Source organism: Excalfactoria chinensis, chromosome 11 (assembly GCF_039878825.1).
Source record: "Excalfactoria chinensis isolate bCotChi1 chromosome 11, bCotChi1.hap2, whole genome shotgun sequence".
Classification (NCBI taxonomy): domain Eukaryota; kingdom Metazoa; phylum Chordata; class Aves; order Galliformes; family Phasianidae; genus Excalfactoria; species Excalfactoria chinensis.
The window spans coordinates 9,310,036-9,332,758 of NC_092835.1; the positions used below are offsets into that span (position 1 = coordinate 9,310,036).

The following is a 22,723-nucleotide window of genomic DNA, read 5'->3' on the forward strand; positions in this document are numbered from 1 at the left end:
ATATGTTAGATCTCATGGATTAAGAGCTTTTGCGAAGCCTTTGTAACATATTTCACTCCATCTATATTCGTGCTTATCATTAACTCTTCTTTACATGGGTGCTCTCTAGGCATTAACCTTGTAAAAGTCACCTGAATTACTGAAAATGGGGAATAAAATACCTGCAGAAATTTCACAGCTGTGCCCAAATGTTTCAACCACTGTATACATTATTTTCAAACCACGCCAAGTCTCCAGGTATTACGTTCACATGGGGCTGTCCTTTTGATCTATTGTATCTTTCAAGAGACAGTTTCTTGGCCTACTGGGTTTTTGATTACCTGACAGGAACTTCTATTTATTTTCTAGCACTGAAACTGAAAACATCTGGTGATTTACTGAGTCTACAGGTTAAAATCATTTTAAAATATATGCTATTCTAAGAGATCAAGTAGACTAGCCACACCTCTAGATCCCATATGGTTTATTAAGCAGAGAATAATAAATGTCAAAAAAGACATTCAATAAACAAAAAGAATAACACTTAAATGATTTGGGGATGGTCAGTCAGGGAACATTTAAATGTTATTCTGATGCTGGAGGATTATTCAGTGTGTGCCCAGAAACACACAAGAGAAGACATATGAAAGACTATTGAGAGGTCATTCACCACTGCAGCTCTTCAACACCAGACATTTCTTGGGCACCCTGTGAACCGCAAATTTGGTGGCAGTGTAATTCTAGATGACTGGAATCCCACATCACAAAACTTGTCTCTTTAACCAGTGCCTCTATGAGAAGTTTCAGAAGAAACCTACAGCACATCTGTAACAAAGACTTCAATGCCGCATCCCCACAGAGTCACCTAGAAGCCAACTTCACTTGATCCATCAAAGCCACAAGCTGCAGTCTCAGAAGCACCTGCTCTTCTAAAAGCCAAGGACATTCAGATGACCCTATAGGAGTATATAACAAGAATGGGATAAGAGCAGCTTGCCCAACAATAGAGGAAAGTCTTGAACATCCAAGTACTCCTAGAGTTCAGGCTATGGTCTATGCCATTATATGAGAAAAACTAAAAGTTTTGGAAGCTGTAGCCAGAGATGCACAGAGGAATTACTTCATTCTGTTATGAAGCCAGACTCCAGTGGAGCACTGGTCAGTAACTCAATTAGCGTAGCTGCCTCTTAAGGTGAGAGAAAGTAGCGCAGATCATGCATTGTCCTGTAAGGAAGCAGTCCTGGTACTGGTATGTTCAAGAAACATGCCTTAAAAGTGAAGATGAGATTTCCCAAGCCCAAGTAAAGATACAAACTCTTCCCTTTACAAAGCCTAAATATTTAGCAAAAACATTGCCAATTATTTCTTTATCAGTAGGAACAATTCACTTTTCAAATTAGCAACTGTGAACAATGCTTTCCCTTCCTACTTTCTTTTGTTGTGTGCTTGAGATTTTTCCCCTGCCATTTCATCTTCTACCTTTTTGTGACTGAGAAAGACGTCTCACTCTTTTCTGGCAATAGAGCAGGCAAGACAAATGAAAAACTGAAAACTGTTTCATATTTGCTTGATAAAGGACAGTAGCTCACTTAGGAGGACTTGAAACAACAGAGGCCATGGGCAAGAGCATTAAGTCTGAGACTGAAGAGAACTGCATCTGACCCCCCTTTTCTGTGAGTAGTCTTCTACAAACTTGCCTGGTCAACCTTCTCTGTAACACCACCTACCCCAGAGGGCTCCTGTAGGGTAGCTGTGGTAAAGACAGAGGCACGATGAGGACACGGGAATGGATGCCAGCAAGGAACTGCTCTTCTCCCCAAGCACTGCTCTCCTTTCCCTTTGAGTTAACAGGGATTGGAGCAAAGCCTTTTGTAATGAACATAACAAAAGACGATGAGCTGGCCTCAAAGCAGTAATAAAAAAAAAATTTAAGAACTCGTATAATAAAAAACACATTCATATAACTGGGTTTTATTATTTCCCACAGTTTTATTTTAATATATGACTCAGAGTGTGGAGACAAAGGTATGATTCAGAGCAATAATGGAGCTTTAAAAGTTCACGCTACCAGCATGGGCCAGACCCTCTGGTTGCCACTTACAGGAAACCCCCAGTCAGATAAAACCACTGTCCAAGCCTGTGTATGCTTTGCCCTCACAAGGTGAAATGTACACTAAGCAAGGTGGGTACACTGAGAGGAACAGACAGGAGAAGCATGTGCTATGATAGAAAATACCACAACGAGAGACAAGCAGAAGTGAACAAGCGAGCACTTAGATGCTCTTAGTCCTTGAAGAATATTTAACCATGCTTCTTAGACTGTAGGAGACTGAGCACCCTGAAATCCAACCACCAAATGGCACCACCAGTGATCAGTGCCAGCGGAGCAAAGAAATAGCTGAAGCAGGCATATTTAGCCATGGCCACATAGGAGAGTTCATCCAGCACTCTTGGCTTTGGCCTCCTGCACACACACCTGCAACTGCTCTGCTGAGAACTACCAGTATTTCAGAAATTATCCTTGCTCACTTTCCTCCAAGAGCTCATCTTAGGAATTGTCAGGGAAAAGAAACAGATGTTTGTGAATCAGAGGAATACACCAAGCCTCACAAGGAAGTACAATCCTCTGCCATAGCCAAGTTAAACTGGGTTCTTTGATTTGTCACTGGCTTACTCAAAGCCCCAAAGATTTGCTTTGAGCTCAGCTTGAATGGCCAACAACTCAGGTAGAAAAACACCAATTTGTCTGAGTTGTCAGCAGCTCCCTGAGCTACTCCTGAAACTACAGGACTTGACTCAACAATTTGAGACTTTCCAGATGAAAATATTCCATGTGCCACAGGCTGGCTGTGGTTCCAGTCCAACAAAACACTTAAGTGCATGCCTCATTAAGAGCACTTGCACAACCACCTGCTCCCCTGTAGTTCATAGGTGATACAAGGTCTAGATTATCACTATTTTCAAGAGTGCAGTCCATACAAATTCCTGCACCTCATCGCTTTAGAACTGAGCGCACTTGAAAACATTGAAAACCTTTTCATTAAGATTTGCAAATAAAATAAAATAAAGAAGTTCCACAGTCATTCTGTAGGTGCCTGTCTACATCTTCCAAATTTGAAAGGATGGAGATGTTCATTAAGTAACCAAGCACATATGTAAATGGCCAAGAAAGGGCACTGCACTGATCTCTGAAAGGAGGCAGAAAGAAACCACCAAGGTTAGGCTGGGCTGCAGGACATGAAGGTATCCTAAAGCAGTGGTTGGATTGGATGATCTTAGAGGTCTTTTCCAACCTTAATGATTCTGTGATAATATTTATTGTGCAAACAGCCAGAATATCACTAGAAGGGAGGTCAGTGAGATTACAAGCACAGAGTGAGCTCTAAATCCTGATCATCCTCCCGGTTAGACACACAGCTTTTCACTGGCTAACAAATTCCCTTTGCATTTCCTTAATTCCGATGTGCAGACAGCAAGTGAATACCAACACCTGGATTAAGCTGCATCTTTCCAAGAAGTTGATGTGTACACATGAAGGATGGCTGGCCACATGCACACACAGAGAGAGGAGTCCAGCTGTTTTCCAACACAATCTCCCTCTCTATTGGCAAGTTGCTCCAGAAAGAAGAAACATGCTTGGAGAATCTTCTGCTTCTAGTTGCATTTATGCAGGCTGCTCCCTGTCTGCATTGAGGGCTCTCTGCACTCTCAGTAACCCTACTAAGATGTGCAGCCAGAAAATCTCACTGCACCCACCCTCCTCCTGAGTTTCGTCAGGCAACACCCAAGGAGTCAAACCCCCTTCTAGGGAAAAGGGCAAATAGGAAAAAATCTGATGCTATCATCAAAAATGTTTGGGATGAGGCACTGCGCAGCAAATCCCCCTTACCCTCCGATGATGATATGAAAACCTGACAAAGAAAAGGGCTATCCCTCCTCCACTTCAAAAAGTTCACCAGCGATAATACCAAAATATAATACAACACATAAGACTAAGCCTTCAGGCGGACTGCAATGGGAAGAAAACATCTGCTCTAGAGATAGGCAAACGAGGTTACAGATGCAAGGCCATCCAAGATTAAATCAATAGCTGGAGTTTGAGCATCACCCATCACTTCCCAGTGTGGGGCATATAGCAAGTAATGGGCTCCCTGACAAGCCTGCCTTCCTGTAATATCTTTGGTCCCACAAAGCTTTTTCTCTAAGTACAGGTTGTTTTGACTGAGAAGCACCCAGGGCTGGCAGGTTGTAACTATGATCAAGTACTGAAATGAAAGCATCAAAAGTGGTGCAGTCCTCATACAGTCCATACTCTTCAAGCAGTGAAAGGAAAGAAATGTTTGGTGTAGTTGCTGTGGTACATGAGTTCAGCAGGTGGGTATCACTATCCACAACTCCCTCTTGCTCTGTCCAGGGTGCAAGCAAAGTTCAAAATAACCCAGTCATCTCTGTCTGAGTGCACCTGTACCCTGCAGCAACCAGGAAGGATGGATGACCCAATGTACTTGCGAGAGCCTGTCATCTCTGTCTCAGCAAATTTTGGGGCCAGAGTTTGTCATTAGCGGGGAAGCCAAGCCCAGATTTTAACCTCCTTGCAGCTCTGTTTTCCCTGTTTACCAAAGAATATCATTTAATAAAAATTATTCCGGCAGGTCTACAGAGTAGTTTCTGTGAACTCCTATAATAGGTACATACTGGAGGGGATGAGTATGAACTCTAAGCAATGATTATTACTTAGACCAAATATACATTTCTGTCTGCAAGACAGCTCTACATCTTGCATATAGATGAGTTCCTGGATAAGAAGATAATCTACTTTATTTGTAGTGCAAATTTTCTCCAATATGTTAACTAAAGATTTTCTCCAATATGTTAACTAAAGATGATGATGTGTGTTCCAATTCATTACTCTCTTCATAATCCATAACAGTGTACAGATAAAATATTCCATGATACAATGCCAGCTTACTAATAAGGGTAAAAAAGGGGTTTGATTTGTTTATTATGGTGGGTGTTTTTAATTATTGTTTTGTTTTTAAGAACTCAAAGGCTGGTAGATAACCTGCCGAACAGGCTTTCCCATTCTCTGAAGTCCAAACCAAGGTTCTACAATTGATTCTCTATCCTGATCTGTTTGCAGCTTGCAGAAACACTCAGGTACACCAATCCCATGCATGTAGGAAATACATCTTCATAAAGAGATCCACTAGTGAGGATCTGTGACTTGACAGCTTAATAAATCACCTCTCTGCTGGCATGGGCCATAGGAGCACACCTTGTCTCCTTCAGAGAAAGTAACAGGCCCACATAAAGCCTCTCACCCAGAGCATACAGCTCACGGGCCATTTTAAAGGCTGTTCCTTTCTGTTTCCCAGCTGTTAGTTAACACCTTCCAGCTGAGACCCAGCAACTGGCTGTGTAAGCACTTCTAGCCAGTTCAAGGGCAAAGCCCAACAAGTTGCTTCAAACCACTGCCAGATGGCTCAGCTAACTTGTTTGATTTTGTCCTGGAAGAGTCAAAAGTGCTCACAGGTCAGGAAGAGTTGAGAGGGAGCTCCAAAGACCTGCAGTATTGGCCCTGACACCCTGAACATTAGCCCCTTTCAAGGCACAACTAAGGCAGGTTAGGTTGGGCACCACTGACTTCACCTTCATGCAATCAGGGACCAGGGAGACCACAAAAAGGTAGGAGCTCTATCAGCACCCTGCTCTATCATCTCTCAGTGGTAAGCAAGGCTTAGGACTAGCAGCCTTGAGATTTCCCTAGCAGTTGACGTGCCTCCTTGGAAGGACATCAGTCCCTTGTGCAAACCCACCACAAACACACCCCCTCAATGACATACTACATCAAATTGTGCTTTGTAGATACATGCAGCAAGACTCTCCCTTTTTAAAGACTCCAGCCCATTTCAGCAGGACTTTTACTGCTGCAGAAATTTCTATACTTTTCACAATAATTTTAAACTTTGAGCTTAGAAGCCCAGTTTTGAGAAACAAGTCCTTTAAATAATCGGCGCAATGAGCAAGGTGACCATTTTGGCTTTAAAATCCTGACTTACAGGACCAGAGTGCCATCTAGCGGCCTTCTCCCAGCATGGCAGGCGTTCACAGGAATTGGGGCCATGGTTATTGTATCCGATAAGGAACGTGTTTCACTGAGCAAAGGGGAAGCAGTGGATATGAACTAATTTCCTCTAGAAACTCAGAGCCTTCGGTTCTGCTCAAAGTGTCACTCTCATAAGTAAGATAATAAGAGCCAAGTTATAATTGTCACAATTTACACATGTAAATTTATGAGGGGGAAAGAAAACACCCAACAGCGCTTCTAAAGGGGTAGTTATTCACAAGGCACTGATGAACTGAGATTTCAAGGGGGACCCCTAGAATCTATCAGGGAGAAATATTCATTTTGAGTGCACCAGAAAAGAACGAACAACGGCCTGTAGAGAAGCAGCATGGAATAAAATTTGGGATAGTCTCAATCGATACAGGGATATCATAGGAAAATTACATTCAACTGAAAGACCGGCCTCAAAAGGAAGATCCTGCACGCAGATGAAGAACAGGGAGAGACAGCGTGGGCTGCAGTGTAGAGGGAAAAGGATCTGGTGAGGCTATTCCTCCTGAAAAGGAAGTGAAACACATCACGGTTAACCTCAAACCAAAAACCCAAGTCAACAGCACAATACTTGAAGTGTTACTTGTGAGAAATCGAGGGGATTATCCCAACCCAGTTGGACGTTGCAATGCATTAAGCTTCAATATTATACCCATCTTAAGCAGTAAGAGCAGGGTTTAAAAAAACATATTCTTGGAGAGGGGGGGAAGGTGGAGAGAGGGGAGAAGAAATCGGGGTTTTTCTAATACACAAAGAAATAAGACTAAAAATATTCAAGCAAACTGGTAAACTAAAGTATGTTATACTGAAAATGAGTCAAACAAACAAATAAATAAATAAAATAAATGTTTGTTCCAAAACTGACCACTGCCTCATTTCCCTTCCATCACTTCATTTCCACGTGCTCCAGTAAACACACCAACAGTAGGAGTGCTCAACTGGAAGTAGGTTCTTCAAGTAACTGGCTATGCAAACCTAATTATTCAACAACTTACAAGTAACTCCTCACATAATCTACTTACACACATCTACTTACAAGCCACCATGAAATATCTTTGAGGGAGTGATGTAACTTGAATGTACAATGGCCCATTTTGTACAGCTGGAAATTTAGAAATACACAGTTCTGACACAGATAGAAAAGTGTCCAACAGCTCATGCTTGGTAAATAACTTACCTTAAAGACAACAAACATTCTGGTTTACCAGAATCTAAGGATTAAAGTCTGCTGCTTTGAGTTGATTTTTTTATATACTGACAAATTACTTTTCTTAGTAGGGTCTGTGGAGAGAGTTATTAAAACTAGGTGAACTTGTATTGTGTACAAAGCTCCATCCCTTCTAGAGCAGGGCAAAACAGTTATATGACCTGAAGTATCTCCTAAAGTTTCTAAATTACTGGATTCAAGCTCACAGATCTTGCAGAGGACAATGGAAGAGCGGAACCAGTCAGCCTTACCAGTATGGCTCTTCCCAACTCCCAGAGAACGCAATACATTGCAGGACTCAGAAGATATACCCCCTTTTGTCAGGAAAAAGTGAGATGAGAGCTTCGTAGAAGGCCTGTCTCTCAGCTTGCCTTTCTGGTAATCAGAAAACTTGGGTGAGGTTATCTCCATTCAGCAAGCCTGGAACACACTTCTGAAGCTTAACTTAATTAGAAGCCATGGTTGTAGGCCTGAACACCACTTATCTGCTAACTCCAGTTTTTGATTACAAACCTACCACTAGCTTTAAGAGACAAGAAGTCTTCCCAAAGACTTTAGAAAACAGCAAGAGACAATCAGTGCTCTATGATAACCAAGGCACCCCACTGCCTGCACAACACAAGATGGTTTTGTTAGAGATGGTTGCTGGATTCCAGCTCACAGCACTGTGCTCGTGGTACCCACACTAACCATTACAGGGCAATGAGGGAGAACTGCACCTACTGAATCATAGAATCACAAGGTTGGAAAGGACCCATAAGATCATCTAGTCCAACCATCTTCCCATTACCGTAGCTACAACAAACCATTAAACCCTATCTCATGCTGCTTGGCACAGAGTTTGAATTGTCCTGGAGATCAGTGCTTCAGCAGGGCAGAGCACCGCCTAGCACAAAGGTTGGTAGCAATCATCCCTCACAGTCTGGTTACTCAGCCCTCACTTTGTCCTTTAACAAGATACAAAGGTAAAATTACATGATTATTTTTAATACATAAAGTTTGCAGTGATACAGAATAGGTGACAATCAAGCAGAATGAGGTAAACTTTCCTCTGAAGTTGATTAGCAATTAACATTCACTTTACAATCCCATTACTCCCCTAACTGCCTTTTGCTAAACCAATCAACCTGCTCTTTAAAGATACCCTACAAGTGCTTTACCCTTTCAGCTACCTCCCAGCTATTGTTTACGGTGACCCCATTAAGCTGGAAGCTGAACTACACTTTAACAACTGTTTTCAGCAGCAGGCACGGGATGTCTCATTTTTGTAGGGTTGGTCGTGTTTGTTTTAAATAGAATTTCTTTTTTAGATGGGTACAAAACCAAAGAGCTGACAGGGCATTACAGTCACAATCCTTGCATTACTTTAACCTCTCTTTCTTCCTATAATCTTCACACACATTAAAGATTATATTCACTTGAAAATTCCATCACAACCCCCCTCCTTAACTAACATGCTGAACTCCTTTATTTCTTCCCAAAAATATAAGCAAACTGTCACTGTTTGCCCCCCTCCTTGTTTTTGAAAGCATAAGGAACAAATGAATTGGTCCCAACAACTTTAATAATTTCTGTGCATTTCAGAACATTGAGAAAAGGAGGATGAAAATAGCAACAAAAGAACACATGCAAGCTTCATTGCATCCTCTCTGTGCAGTTGCTACGCAGCAATTGCCCTCCTACGAAGAACTCTGGCTTTTTTGCTTACTAACATTTCATCATTCAATTAGATACTGCATGTCCAGCTCCAAAACAATTTAAAAGGCTTTGCTCTGGAAGTTGTCTCATATAGCTTGTAATTTGAACGTACATGCCTTCTGACTTGCTTCTTTTGGAAGTATATTAGCTATAGGACAGAACACACAACCTCAATAAGCAGCTGATACTACCACAAGCAGTATTGAGAAGAATCCTCTCCTCATGCAGAGAACACAGTGAAGCCGGCAGGCACCCAGCCTAACTAAATAAATAAGTAGCTTCTGGCAGCTAATGAGGGCAACCTTTGTCATACTGCCTTTTCCAACAGGGCTCTGGCCCACTGCTGTTCTACACCCCTGTGATTTGCCACGGATATAGACATATTGAAAGCTCATATTGTGAGCTGCCACCTGTGTACCCTATTAACAAATCAAAACACTTTAAAAAGAGAAGATTTCTTATATAATTTATGTATGCATGGGGGGGGAGGGGGGAGGATTCCAACAACAAATAGTAAATCAATGCTCATTGAATGAAGAGCTACACAAGAACCCAGGACTACACCCCTAAATGAAGTTACTCACATGATTTCCAGACTGTACCCCCCACAGCTCAGCCTCAGGTGCCAGGGAGAGCCAGCACAGCTGCTGGGCAGCAGCCGCCCCCAGCCCCCATTACTGACACAGCTGCATCCAACCCTGCTCATCACCCACACCTGAATCCAATCACACAGATACGCCCCTTGCTTTTCATCAAGGAGGAACAGTTATGGAACAAGATGTACAGCACACACCTGCATGCTGATGAAAACAAACGAACCTGCAACTACTGCACAATAGAGCTAGAAAAGATAGAGTTAATTAAATCCTATTATTTATTGCCTTCAGCCCACAACCAGCACGCACAGTTTCCCATCAGTGTAAGAGCACTGCCTGGAATTTCCATCTTCTGCACAGCGACACCAAGACTCTACATGCAGTTCAGAGCAAACCAACGTTTCCACCACAGCAAAAGAAACCAAGTACAGCATTATCCTTTTAAGTGGACACTCATTTAATGTATCTTGTGCTTCATCTGCAAAAGTTAAACGACCATAAACTACACAGAACTCAGTAACACCGTTAGTAATGCAGCTGATAACAATCCTGTACTTCTCGGGTTTTGTACTTCGATAGCATTCAATTTTAGTTTTACCTGGAACAAAACAACAGACAGGTGTGTTTGCATCGAGTTAATCCCAAAGTCTGTGTGAGACCCCATCAGAGGTGCTACAAATTACTTCAGCTGCCACCAATGGAAACCAGAGCTCAGCAACATAAACCACTTAGGAGGAACAGCTAAAACATCAGGATGCTTCTGGGCATCTGAGCTTTTGTTTGCGGTTTGCACGTTTCCCTGCCTTTAAAATGACAGTGGCTAGTATGCAGTTCAGGAAGCAAATCTTCCTGTAAAGCGCTTCCTTACCAACTGTGTGAAGTCATTCAATAGGAGCACCTGTTAAAAGCAGTTAGCGAGGCAGTTTGCCTAGAAACAACAATTCTGTGAACCAACACATCAATTTTGGAAGCACATCTCAACCTCCGAACATCAGTAAGTTTTCTTTTAGGTTTAAGTAGTTTATAAAGCAAAATCACTCACGGTTCTCCGCTCCGCGGTTAGTCCTCGCGTTTCCGCAGGCGGCCGCTGGTTTTCCAGCCGGTCCGTTCATCCTGAAGCCAAACAAAACGGGAGCGATGTCACCACAAAAACTCCCACCTCCTTCATCCCCAAACCGCAGCCGAGCGCCTCCCAACAACGCCCCGGGCCGCCCCGCGCTGCGCCACGCGGCCCCAACGCGCTTCTCACCTGCGCGCCTCCCGACCGCGGCCCCAGGCGGAGATTCCCCCCCTCTGAGCGGGGCTCCAGCAGCGCTGCGGAGCTGCTCGCGGCACAGCCGTCCTGAGCCGACACCGGGAGCCCCGGACAAACCCTCGGCCGTTGTGATGGAGGAACCCGGGCCGCCACGCTGGGATTTCACTTTCTAATTTCACCTGAGCGCACAGGGAACCTCCCTTCCCCCCCTCTAACACTCTACGAAAGGGGCAAAAGATGTGTAAATTCCGTATGGCCCCGACATCTCCCTCGGTCACCCCGCGTTCCTGGGAACGAAGCGCCCCAGCGATTACCTCCGTGCCCCGCACGTGGAAAAGAACCTCTGTTTGCTCGCGCCTGCTTTGCTGCGGCCGGTGCGCACGGCGTGTGCTCACGGATGAAGCCATCTGCTCCGTCCCGTGCTACCACGCGGCGCTTCCCCGCGCGCTCCCTGCAGCAGGTGCGCCGGCTCCCAGCAGCAGGTGCGCACACCCGCCGCGCGGCCCCGAGAGGCGCTCGCGCATCCTCATCCCGGCGCGCTCCCGCCGCCCCCTCGCGCCCCGCTCTCGGACCCCCCCGGAGCCCCGCTGGGGGCGGCGCATGCGCGCGGCTCGGGGCAGCGCGGGGCAGAGCGGCGCGGGCACGATGGCCGGCGGGGAGCAGCGCGGCGCGCCCGGCGGCCCCGAGCGGGTGGCGCTGAAGAAGGAGATCGGGCTGCTGAGCGCCTGTGCCATCATCATCGGTAAGGGCCGCCGCGGGCGGAGGGACCGGTCCGCGCCGGGTCCGTGCCGGGTCCGTGCCGGGTCCGTGCCGGGTCCGTGCCGGGTCCGTGCCGGGTCCGTGCCGGGTCCGTGCCGGGTCCGTGCCGGGTCCGTGCCGGGTCGCCGCGGACAGGTGGCAGCCGGGCGTGCAGATGGGCACCGGCTCCCGTCCGCGGAGTAAGCCGGCGGAACGCCCTCCCGTCCCACCGCAGGCGTCGGAGCGGGGTAAAGTATTGGCGTTGTCGGTACAGCCGAGCGGTGTCAAGCGCCCGAAACGTTCGAGCCGAAAACTTAGGCGGAGCGCCCCGCGTTTTGCTAAAGGGAGCTCGGACAGCCGCCCCAGGAGCGGGATTGGCTGCGTGCAGGTGCGAAGTGACACCGCGTGTCAGCGGCCCGTCCGTAACAGCGAGGCACGGCGCCGGCGGACGGCGCGGCTCTGCAGGCGGCACTGAGCGGAACGCGGCCGGCCGGGAGGAGCCCCGCCGAAGGCTTTCGGCTCTAGACCGAAGTACCCGTTGCCCTGAGCTGGAGTTTAGGCGGCGGGTGGCTCGCAATGTAACACGGGGGGAAGACTTCCTTCCGAATGATGGGAGGTGTGCCGGCGGTGTCACGGCTCTGATCCGATGGCAGCGCAGGGTCTCCGGGGCAGAGATCCTTCTTCCCTTCAGGGTTTCAGTATCAAACTCAGAGGTCAAAGTCACTGTTACACGCTATCTGTGCGTGAAAGTGCCGCAGATACCCAAAAGATGCGAGGGAATGTTTTTGCGTTAAGAAATGGTCTGACGCTGGGATGTGTAAACTTTGCACCAAGAGTTACATTTTTGCTGGCTGTGCTGCAGTTCCAACCACCTGCAGGGTGGGCAGAGAGCGCGGTAAGCTTGGCAGTTAGTAGCCAGAAGAGGAAACATGAGGGACTGTTTGGAAAAGACTGTGAAGATGAGGCTATAAATCAATGAGCCCATGATTGCCTTCCATGTGCTAACTGTGCTAGTTCAAAATAAAGCATTGTACAGTTTGCACTTGGAGGAAATGATCGGATTGTTTTCTGAGTGCCCCTGGCATAATGTAAGGAGGCAAAAGAGAAGGCTTTGTGGTGTGAGTGCCATTATCCACTGTGTTTGACAGTGTTCCAGTAACAGCGGGGTCTCCCAGTGCGTTGTAGCGCATTATGACCCCATGAAACCTCATGGTTGCACCCAGGGAAATACAACCTGCCTTCAGGTACAAGCACGTCCCTTCATCCAGCACAACCGCTCCAGGATCTGTGCTGTTAGAGCTCAGTCTGCCCCATCCCAAACTGCTTTGTCTTAGATATGGTTACATGACATGAAAACAAATCTCTCCTGCTACTAACAACCTCCTAATGTACTCAGTTACACTGCACATTGAGCTTACCAACACTCAGATGAAGTGGTACAGCTTAAAAGGAAGTGACACGCTTTGTCTACTAAGTAGTCACTGACAGATACTATTCTAACTGCTTGAAAACTCACATAAAAATTACCTTTTCTTTAGGAGATGCGTACACCTATGTCGTATCACATTCAACATTCATTTTATGCATGTGCTACAGAGCTGGTGATATAAAACCTGTGGGGCTATGTGTGCAATTAAGACTACTGCAGTCTTTTCTACCAGCACAGCTGTGCGAGCTACACAGAGAAATCTTATCCAGTGCTTCAACATCAGTTTTGCCAGTGCAGATGAAAAACCGGGTAAGAAGCTCCATGAGTTGGCTCTGTGTAGTTCCTGCCACATTCCACTGCTCTTTAGAAAAGTACAAGAATTAGAAACAGCAGCCTGATTAAAGTCTGATACCAGCCTGCTACTTTTGATCTGAATAACAAAATCACCTTCTTACATTAGTAATGTACGTGCAGATGTACATACAAACTGCAGCCATGAGATGTTTAACTGTTTGCAAGAGATATTTGATTATTTGTTTTATACAGATTAAGTATGTTTATATATGTATATATATGTATATATATAAACATCTCCTAAAGCATTTTTTTACTGAGCTTGTAAAACTGCGTGCAAGTAGCCATAGGGTTGCACTCAGATTTTGGTGAAGTCCATTGTATGGTTGTGAATGTATACAGCAGGCTACATAAAAGCCATTAGAAGACATGCAGATTAAGCTGCAATGAAATATGTTAGCTAATTCTAAATACACCTCCTTATATTGCTGAGCATAGGCAGAAATGATGTGCATCATCTTAATAATGTTTCTCGTACTCATTCTGTTCACACATAAGCGTGGTGTAAAACCCCTATGTCATAATATGTATGCAAAAATATTATCCATATGATGAAACTGCAGCAAGGAAACAAGCAAACATATTTCCTTGGTTGCCACAATACCTGCCTGACGTTGTACTTGTTTACTAACAACCATGTATGCATGCATCTACAGGAAGTTTCCACTTGCATAAATACCTCTTCCACAGACAGTGCTCTGAGATAGCACCAAGTTCAGAGGTGTAATTGCACTAGGCAGGATTTTTCCTCCTTGCCTTTCACAGAAAACTATTTACAAGCCGTCCTGCATGCACTTCCATGCACTCCATCCTTGCTGATACATCTCCTGTTGTTTTAACATGCCCTAAGTTCCCACAGCTAGGCCTTACACAGACATCACCAGGACTGGCAAGCTGCGAGCTAAACACCAGGGAAAGAAAACACACAGAACTGGGAGAGGCCTTCATACTCAATTCTTCATAAAATGTGAGAACTCAACAAGTAATGGATAAGTACTAATGCCAGCTACCTGGTCATGTTGCGTGTGCCACTGGTGCTAAAGGGGATTGGCTGCTGGTCATTGAACCAACCAGCACCTGGTCAGATCCATCTCCTTGTCAAGTAGCATATGGAATGACCAGGAGATCCTCCCAAAAGGGCTTTACTGGAATAGTACCCCAATTCCAGGGCTGCAGCAGAAAGAAAGGTGTATGAAGGAAAGACAGTCACCCATATCTCGGTGTTATTTCTTCCTACTTCTTCAATCCTACCTGGGTTCGCAGAAAACAGCAGCATTGCAGCAAGGTTCTTCTCCCTCTCCGAGTCTGTGTGTGAGCACTGGATTTTGGAGCTAGCTGGAGTTTCAGGACATGCTTCTGTTTGCCATCTTGTGAGAGCAATGCAGATTACCTCAATGGTTCTTATTCATGAACAAAAAAATTGTTGCTGAAAAGAAAGAGCCTTCCTTATCTCTGTTACACACGTTGCTAACTAGTATTTTAGCATTCAGTTGCACATGGTGCTTGCTGGCAGAGCATACAGTGTTTAAACCTACACAACTATTCAATACTTTTTCAGGACAATAGGACAGACCTAAACTGCAGAGAAATGTAATTCAACATCTTGTCCTCTTATAAATGCAAACTGTGGTTAAATAAAGGTGGGAGTCATGTCTTCCTTAAAAGCAAGATACCACAAAGGTACTTTTGAGGCACTAGAAAACATTTTTTACCAGAGTCTGAGGCTCAGATTCATAACTTATGAAAATGAAATGTCCAGGAACTATAAAGAACAGCTGATAGGTGTCCGCATTTTGATGTGATGCTCAGTACAAAAAAAGGTGCATAGTACTGAGGAAGATCAAATGCTACATTTTTAAAGAGAAATTTAGAAATGTTTATCCAAAACTCATTGTGCAAGTTACACTCACAGGGCAATATACTTCAGGGGTGATAGTGCACTACTACATCTTCACAGTCTGTGCAAACATGCGATTGTTTATCAGGATCCTTTGGAGTAAGCCTTCACCTGGCTTGGGGAGCTGAAAACACACCACAGTTTTACTTGCAAGAAAAGCCATGGCAAAGTTCAAACAGCTTGGTAAAATTCCAGGGAGATCCTGCAGCTTTTCAAGGCTAGCGGCTTACCTCTGACTGCGATTTTACCAGGGGAGGTAAAAAGGAGCTGCAACCTGGCAGCATAAAATGAAAATAAAAACAAATTTATATTCTCCTCAATTGGCTCACACCATAAATAGGCAATGGGTCTGATTGTCCATAGATGTGCCTTTCTGCTGCGGTCTGTGCGTATCCAGAAGTCAGCTCGCAGAGCGGCCGAGTACAGCACCAAGTGCAAAAGCTGCAGTAAAGCAAAGTAAAAAATGTCAGCATGAACAAATCCTTCCACACGATGTTCAGAAGCAGCAGCAGGACACAATGACATCTTTTTTGACAAAAAAGAAGCAAACACAAAGTTTGTACTTTAGGAAATCATCAGTGCTTAAACAAAACTTAGAGCATTTGCAACGGTTCTGTTTCCTGCTGAATATTTGGCAGATGTTCACTGGTTTGGGTTGAGTGGTTGGAGTTTGAGTGTTTTTTCCCCTTTAGTTTTTCTGGAAAAGTGAAAAATTCTGATTAGGCTGAACACAGTCACTGTGATCAGAAAGCTGAAGCGATGAGCTTTGTTATGGATGTCAGTAGTTGCAGATACTCTGCAACAGAAACTCTCCTTCTTCTTCCTCGATAGACAAAAAAACAGAGGTAGCATCCTTTGGTAGTGTCTTACTCCTGATCTGGCAGTACAGTGCCTGCTTTCAGTGGTGCCATAAATCTCCACTCGCGTTCCCTTTTCCTGTGCCTTGCAGTTCATTTCCTTCTAGCATAATGTAGCCTTTTCTGTTGAGAAAGTCTGCTCTGCTTTGGCAGGCTCACAACGAGCATAAAGGGTTTGGTAGAGGTTTAGCTTTTTTGTGTTTGGAGCTTTTTGTGTGCCAAACTCTTCCTTTCAAGACCCTGTTTTTGTTGGGCTGCGGAGCAGTTCCTACTAGCTGCCACACTTTTTTGTCATCTTGATTGCAGCATGATAAAATGAGAAGGCATTTGTCAGTGCTGAAGTGCCCCAGATATAAAACATCCTAACAGTGTTGGTTTTAGTATTAGTCCAGAAAAACCCAGAAGTCTTCCAAAGACTTCTTTAGCAGATGTTCCATAGCGAAGAACAAGGAGACAGTGATCCAACATGGACTGAGCATCTCAGCATTCTAATTCCTTTTTAAATGCCTGTATCCCCTATAGCAAGGAAGCTTAGAGAATATGTAAGCTCTGCTCTCCTGCAGAAGAAAGCCATGGTAAATTCCTTTCTCTTCATATGCTGGCCTCAACAAAATCTCTTTAGGTAATATTAGTTTATTCTCCTGACTTGTTCTGGCACTGACCTCTGTAAGTTAGGGCTGAAAAGCAAGATTAGAGGAATGGTTCTCACTAATTGATCTAATCTTCAAGATCTTGTAGGTTCTGTTATTCCGATTTCAGGTAATGAATGGCCCACTCTGGAGTTAACGAGACCTCATTAAATTCTTGCACTTGGACATGCTTCCTCATCTCTTTTAGACAATGGGGTAAGTTCACTGGATTTCAGAGAAAGAAAGGTGGAGAAGCACGTACTGGTGAGATGTAAGTCTGCAACATTGAGTAATGGAGTAATTCATACAGTTGAACCACTCTTCTTTTAAGCTTTCTTTAGAAAACTACTTATTACTGCTTATGGAAAAATAAATTTCTCCCAGATTTGACAAGTCTTTGTTTTGTTTTTGTTGTCCTTAAATGCTGTTGGAATTGCACATGAAACATGGGGCTTTAAAGCCAACAGTGTACAGTAGAGCATTAGAAATCAGTAAGACTCAAAAAGGTTACTTCTGAAATAGTCTGCAGTCAGGTTGAGGGGCTGTGAGGAACAATGGCTCTTCCTTCAGTTTCATGAAGCCACATAATCTAGATCAAGCCAAACATCTTAATATAATAAACCACAAAAGATGTGTTTAAACAATAAAAGGACCTTATTTATTGTCACAAAAGCCTGGAGAAATCAAGTTAAGAAAGAACCTCATTCTGTAGAGAAATAAAATTCCTAATCTGATATGATCTATATTGATGCTTGTCATGAGGCTGCCTGTCACAGAGCTTCTAATTCACCTGGTACACTGGACAAGTCACAGATACATTAATAACGCTGCATTAACTCTGGGTCAGATAATCAGGGATGAGCAGTAAGGATAGAAACAGTTGCTTTTCTTTCCTAGCATTCAGACAATGGATGTCAGCAGATAGCAGGCCTGTCTCCTGGGTAGCTGGAAACATGGGAGCTCAAGCCTTGCTTCATCACTAACTGCAAACAATGCAGACACTTCAGACATCCATGCAGAGGAGACCAAACCATTTCAGAAACAGTGTTCTAGGACTTTGTAAGTGCAAAACGACAAAATGAAAGAGTAATCGTGGATAAAATGAGTTGATCAACCCTTCCAAATGGGGAGGTGTTGGGGGATAGTTTTGTTTTTAAAAGACTGGTGCTGACCTTGGCCTCTGCCAAGTGCTTAAAGGTTTAATTATTATTTATTTTTATTTTGTATTTTGTTAATTTCGGTCTGAAAACTTGAAAAGCCACACACTTTGGAAACATAATTAACCAGCTCAAGTGGCCTGAAAATCATAATAGTATTAAGTTAGCACAAGAAAGTATCCAAGCTTGATACTTCTAAGCACTGTACTTAGACTCAACTAAATTAAAAAGTAGCTGAACCATATTCTAAGAACACGGGGAAAAGAGTACTCGCTTCTGGGTGGTGCCTTCACATGCTTAGCCTTCAGCTTCGAAGGGCTTTCTGTTTCTATGACAGAATTTAAATATTTGGAGTTTAAAATAAGCTGACAAACTACTTTTTTTTTGTATTGCTATAAGTAGATCTTGTTGCAAAAAGCTATTTCTTACAGTAAACTCTGCCAGAAAGCAGTAGGATACGTCTACATGTTTGTTCACTGTGGACATGGATGGTTTCCAAGCAACGCATTAAGATTTAAGCGGACTATTACAAAAGGTACCAAAATCCTGTAAATACTACCAGTACATACAGAAGAAATGCCTCCCCTTACTGCTCAGGCTCCCAATGGAAGATTAAAGATTAAAGACCCCCTTTTTTAACAGTCCCAAGCCCCTCCAGTGGGAGCTGAGGTCTTTACTGACTCATAGGATCTGGACCTATATTAAATCAAAGCAGCTATATACAAAGCACATTAATCCCTTGTTAGCCACGTCGCTGGTGGCTGTATATCAGCACAGTGCACCTGGATGGATAAGGCACATCAGGCTACAGAGTGGAGGGGGGATGCTTCTAGCCTGTCCTTCTGAGATACTGAGCTAGTTCACTTCTACACTGTCCTCCAGACACTCTGGAAACAAGTTTTTCCATATGAGGGGAAGAGAGGAGTTTTTCTGATGACATTTTTATCCAGCTGGTCAGCTGCCTATAGCAACCTGATATATAAAGGCCTCATGAGCACCACGAAGGCTACAGATTCTGAAGACACTTAGTTTTGACAGGTAGCCAGAGCTTTTGGTAATACAGAGTTCATAAACAAAGCAGAAAATTATGTAGTAATATTGCTAACTCGTGAGGTCATAATAAGATATCTGGCATTTTCCTTAAATTCCCAGACAGCAGATATTTAAGATTTTCCTGAAAAGCTGCCGAGTTTCTAGTTTTCATTGGTAAAAATATCTACATTTTTTTCTAAAACTAAGTAAAAGATTTAAAAATAAATAAGGTCAAGGTACAAACAGCACCGATTTCTGAATCCTTTAGTCAGGAGCACAGTATTGTAAGTGATGCCCACAGCAGAATTTGCTAAGACAGATTCAGGACAGAATGTAAGTTTGAGCACCCGACTAATGTCCTGCCACAGAGCTGTGAACCCTGTGAGAGCAACAAACTTTGCTCAGGTCCTGTTCACACCTGCATCCAACACAGCATTTGTGCCAGAGCCCAGGCAGTGGCAGTAGAGCTTAAAGGAGGTTTTCACTCAGCCTGTTCCTAGCAGAAAGCTGCAGCGATCCCAGCAAGGTAAGCAAGGAGGTGCTGCAATGAGGTGGGGACCAGGAGCTGGTGCCAGCTCCAAGGCAGCTTCTTCTGCTACGCCATCTAGCAGAGTTTCTTCTGTGCCCTTGTGTGAGTGTACCGTGCAACTCATGAACTTCACACTGCCATTTTAGTGCATCTTTCTAATCAGACAGATGATGATACTTCTATGAGGACAGGAACAGACAGGAAGAGGCTTTCCTGCTGGGCAGCATTTGCTGATCATTTCCCAGAATGTTCAATTAATGTTTGCCATGCTTCAAGCTAAGAACCAAGACTAAAAAAATCATCATTTTCCATGACAGAAATTACGGTGTGAGAGTCCCTTCCATTGCAATGAGCAGGACTGAGGAGTCTGGGCTGGCAGAAAGCTGTGTTTGTCATCTTGTCCTCAGCTGACCCACCACATTCCCTGACACAGTCGAACTCTTTGGCTGCTCTTACAGCTAGATTGGTGATCTGCGGAGCAGAATTTTTTAATTGCTTTACTTCTGGATAAATACTACAAATCATTACATTTGCAGAGGGCACTGTGGGAGCTGTCCCAGAGGCCTGTGGGATTTCCCAGCTGAGGGACAAGCATTAAAACCAGTGCATGGCTGGTATGTGCCTCTCAAGCTGCTGCAGGGAAGCCTTGCTGCACTGCCAGTTGCTTTCCTTAAAAATCAGGATTTATCTGGTGGTGATCACATCCTGGCACGCCAAATCCTAGGGAAGACTCCCACCTCCTGCAGCATGCCTGCAAAGATGTGACAACACCTTTGCTGCTTTCAGGTTAAATTGCAGGTTGGGTTACTGAGGTCCAGAGAACACAGAAAACAAAGGTAGGACAGATAACAAGAGCTGGCACAGCACAAGGCTGCACTACTCATCATGTGCAGTGCTACACATTCCTTCCAGGGCAACCCAGGCATTTTAGGAACAGGAGAGGGTTTCTCTCTCCACCCCTCCCATAGCACAAAGGTAGGCTTGATGTTCAGTTTCCCTCTGGAAGTTAGCACACAAAGGAGCACTTTGCTTCAGGGGCCCTCTACATACTAAGTGCACAGGGCAAGGGGCAGATTGGGCTGCAGTGTGGCTGTCAGAGCGATGCAGTTTCACCACCACCCCAGGCTGCCTGCAGCCCCCACTGGGGCCTGCATTGCCACCTAGCAGCTCTGCCCTGCCAGCAGCACTGCTCAGGAACAGGAAAGGGAAAGTGAAGTGTGAAGCCCAAAGGTGGCTGTTTCAGCGTGGACACACAGCCCTACCATGATGCACACTGCTTTCAGGGCGGTGGCAATCTGGAGCTCCTTCTGTGTCACTCCTTTGAGAAAATCCCCAGGAAAATGCCTCCTGCTTCCTAGCAGAAGGCTTTTCTCAGCATTCCCCCCTTATCTGTGGTGAGCATTGCAGCACACAGACAAGGGCACGGGAGGCTGAGATTTGCTCTCCATGGTAATGAAATGCAGCCCACATATCCCAGCACTGGCAAGAGAAGAGGAGAACAAGTCAGAAGTTAAGGAAGTAGAGAAATCAGACCAAGTACAAGAGTCAGAACAGAGGAGCAGGAAATAAAGCAGTGGACTGTGCGCTTGAAAAGAGCAGACAGAGCCTGCAGCCGGTGAAAGGATTAACAGAATAAAAGGAGGTCTCAATTCAGAACAACAAAAATCCTATCATACAGGCCGTAACTTCTCCTTTGATATAAGCACATTACAGCAGCATTACTCGAATCAGAATAAAGCTGCACACAAGCAGCCCACCCATCTCCTCTTTATCTCACCTGCTCCAAAGATGCCGCATCCCAGCCCCGCCTGGCTACTTAGCAACTGCAGTGCAGGTCAGCCCTCAGCACCTGTGTGGGGGAAGGTGTAGGTCTCCTGCTGACCTCAGCCATGAGCAGTTTCTAAGCGTGGGCAATTTGTTAATTAATTGATCCTATCCAGTGGATGCCCATGTGCATATTCAGGAGAGATCCCTGATGATGTTTGCCAGAAGAGAACAGCATTAGGGCAGTTGCATTTGGCTGTAAGCACTGCATTGATCAGAACACACCTTATATCTGCTGCAGTGAGGTCAGTCAGCACTGACGCACCCTTCCTGCAGGTACCCAACACTGGCAGCATCAGCTCCTTGGATGTCATTCAGGTGGCAGATCACTTTGCAATGACCGTGTGAACAAAACAGCTCTAAAAGCTTGCTCTGTGAAGTTTTTCTGTTTAACCTTCTGCATGAGAAAACGCACAGAATATCATTAATTTTACAAAGAGAAAAGAGTGCTCCTCTTCACAAAGGCAGAAATTTTAACCTGTTTGGTTTTAAGCCACTGAGTACCTTGGTAGAGGTTGGACTGTTAATGCTTTGAGCATGGTCAGCCTTATACAGCATGCAGCAGTGTCTGGGTAAGCAGAAAAGCAATGCACCCCGTAACTGCACCTTGCAGGTTTTGCAAATGTTGCTTTTCTTTAAGACTGCATTCCAGTGCTAGAAGAAAGTAATTCCAAGCTGATCACCGTTGTGAGACAGTTCATCCAGCATAAACTGGGGCCAAATGTGCAGCTTGCTGCTTTTAAAGAACTTTCCCAGCAGCCCCTGACCTACAGAAGGTCCTGGGAAGCTCCAGGCTGTCCCCAGCTCCTTCTCAGGGCACAGGGAGAGGCAGCTCTGCCATGCACAGCTGCTCATTGACTGCTCTGAGTGCTGAGGATGCGAGTTCTCACTGAATTGCTTTGATTGCATTTCTCTAGATTATGAATTCCCTAATTGCGATGCAGCCACCTAACACGCACCCAAACCATCACAGCACCGTCTGCACACACAGGTAGCACCCACTGCTATTTCCGCTCATCATCTTTGCAATTTAATCAGTCTCACACTTGCTTAAAACACCAAAGACAAGATACTTCCTCTCAAGGGAAAGATCCCTGCAGTCACAAACAGCAGCCAGGAAGAAGCGAGTTGAGGATGTGACTGCTGCAATAGCGATACCCATTGACACGCAGCTGTTCCTCTGTGTGCTGGCATTGTGGCTCCAGGGGTCCCCTCTGCTCCTTGCTGAGCTTTCTGGTGTAGGAACAACCTTCCTCAGGTCCACACAGACTGGACACACGTGTTGGTGCTCAAAATGCAGATACCTTCCTTACAGGTCTGAGGCAAGTTAAAGAAAATGCTTTTGTCAATATTTTTAGTAGCCTAATTTTAAAAATCTTTAAAGTTGGGTGTAACATAATCAGATCAGGAATTCTTAATGCAGC

At 44.8% G+C, this 22,723-nt stretch overlaps 1 protein-coding gene and 1 long non-coding RNA gene across 2 annotated transcripts in view; one reads left to right on the forward strand and one right to left on the reverse strand.

Annotated features, from left to right (window-relative positions):
- Positions 1-11,340, reverse strand: part of LOC140257117 (uncharacterized) — a 129,250-nt gene extending 117,910 nt beyond the window's left edge. Inside the window, exons 1-2 of the long non-coding RNA XR_011904961.1 lie at positions 11,168-11,340; positions 10,641-10,711 (exon numbers count right to left, since the gene is read on the reverse strand). This is a non-coding gene — a long non-coding RNA (uncharacterized lncRNA). The remainder of the gene's footprint in view (positions 1-10,640; positions 10,712-11,167) is intronic.
- A 113-nt stretch (positions 11,341-11,453) lies between these two features.
- SLC7A10 (solute carrier family 7 member 10) overlaps positions 11,454-22,723 on the forward strand; it is a 30,490-nt gene continuing 19,220 nt past the window's right edge. Inside the window, exon 1 of the mRNA XM_072346313.1 lies at positions 11,454-11,595. Coding sequence (XP_072202414.1) covers positions 11,454-11,595 — 142 coding nt within the window. The remainder of the gene's footprint in view (positions 11,596-22,723) is intronic.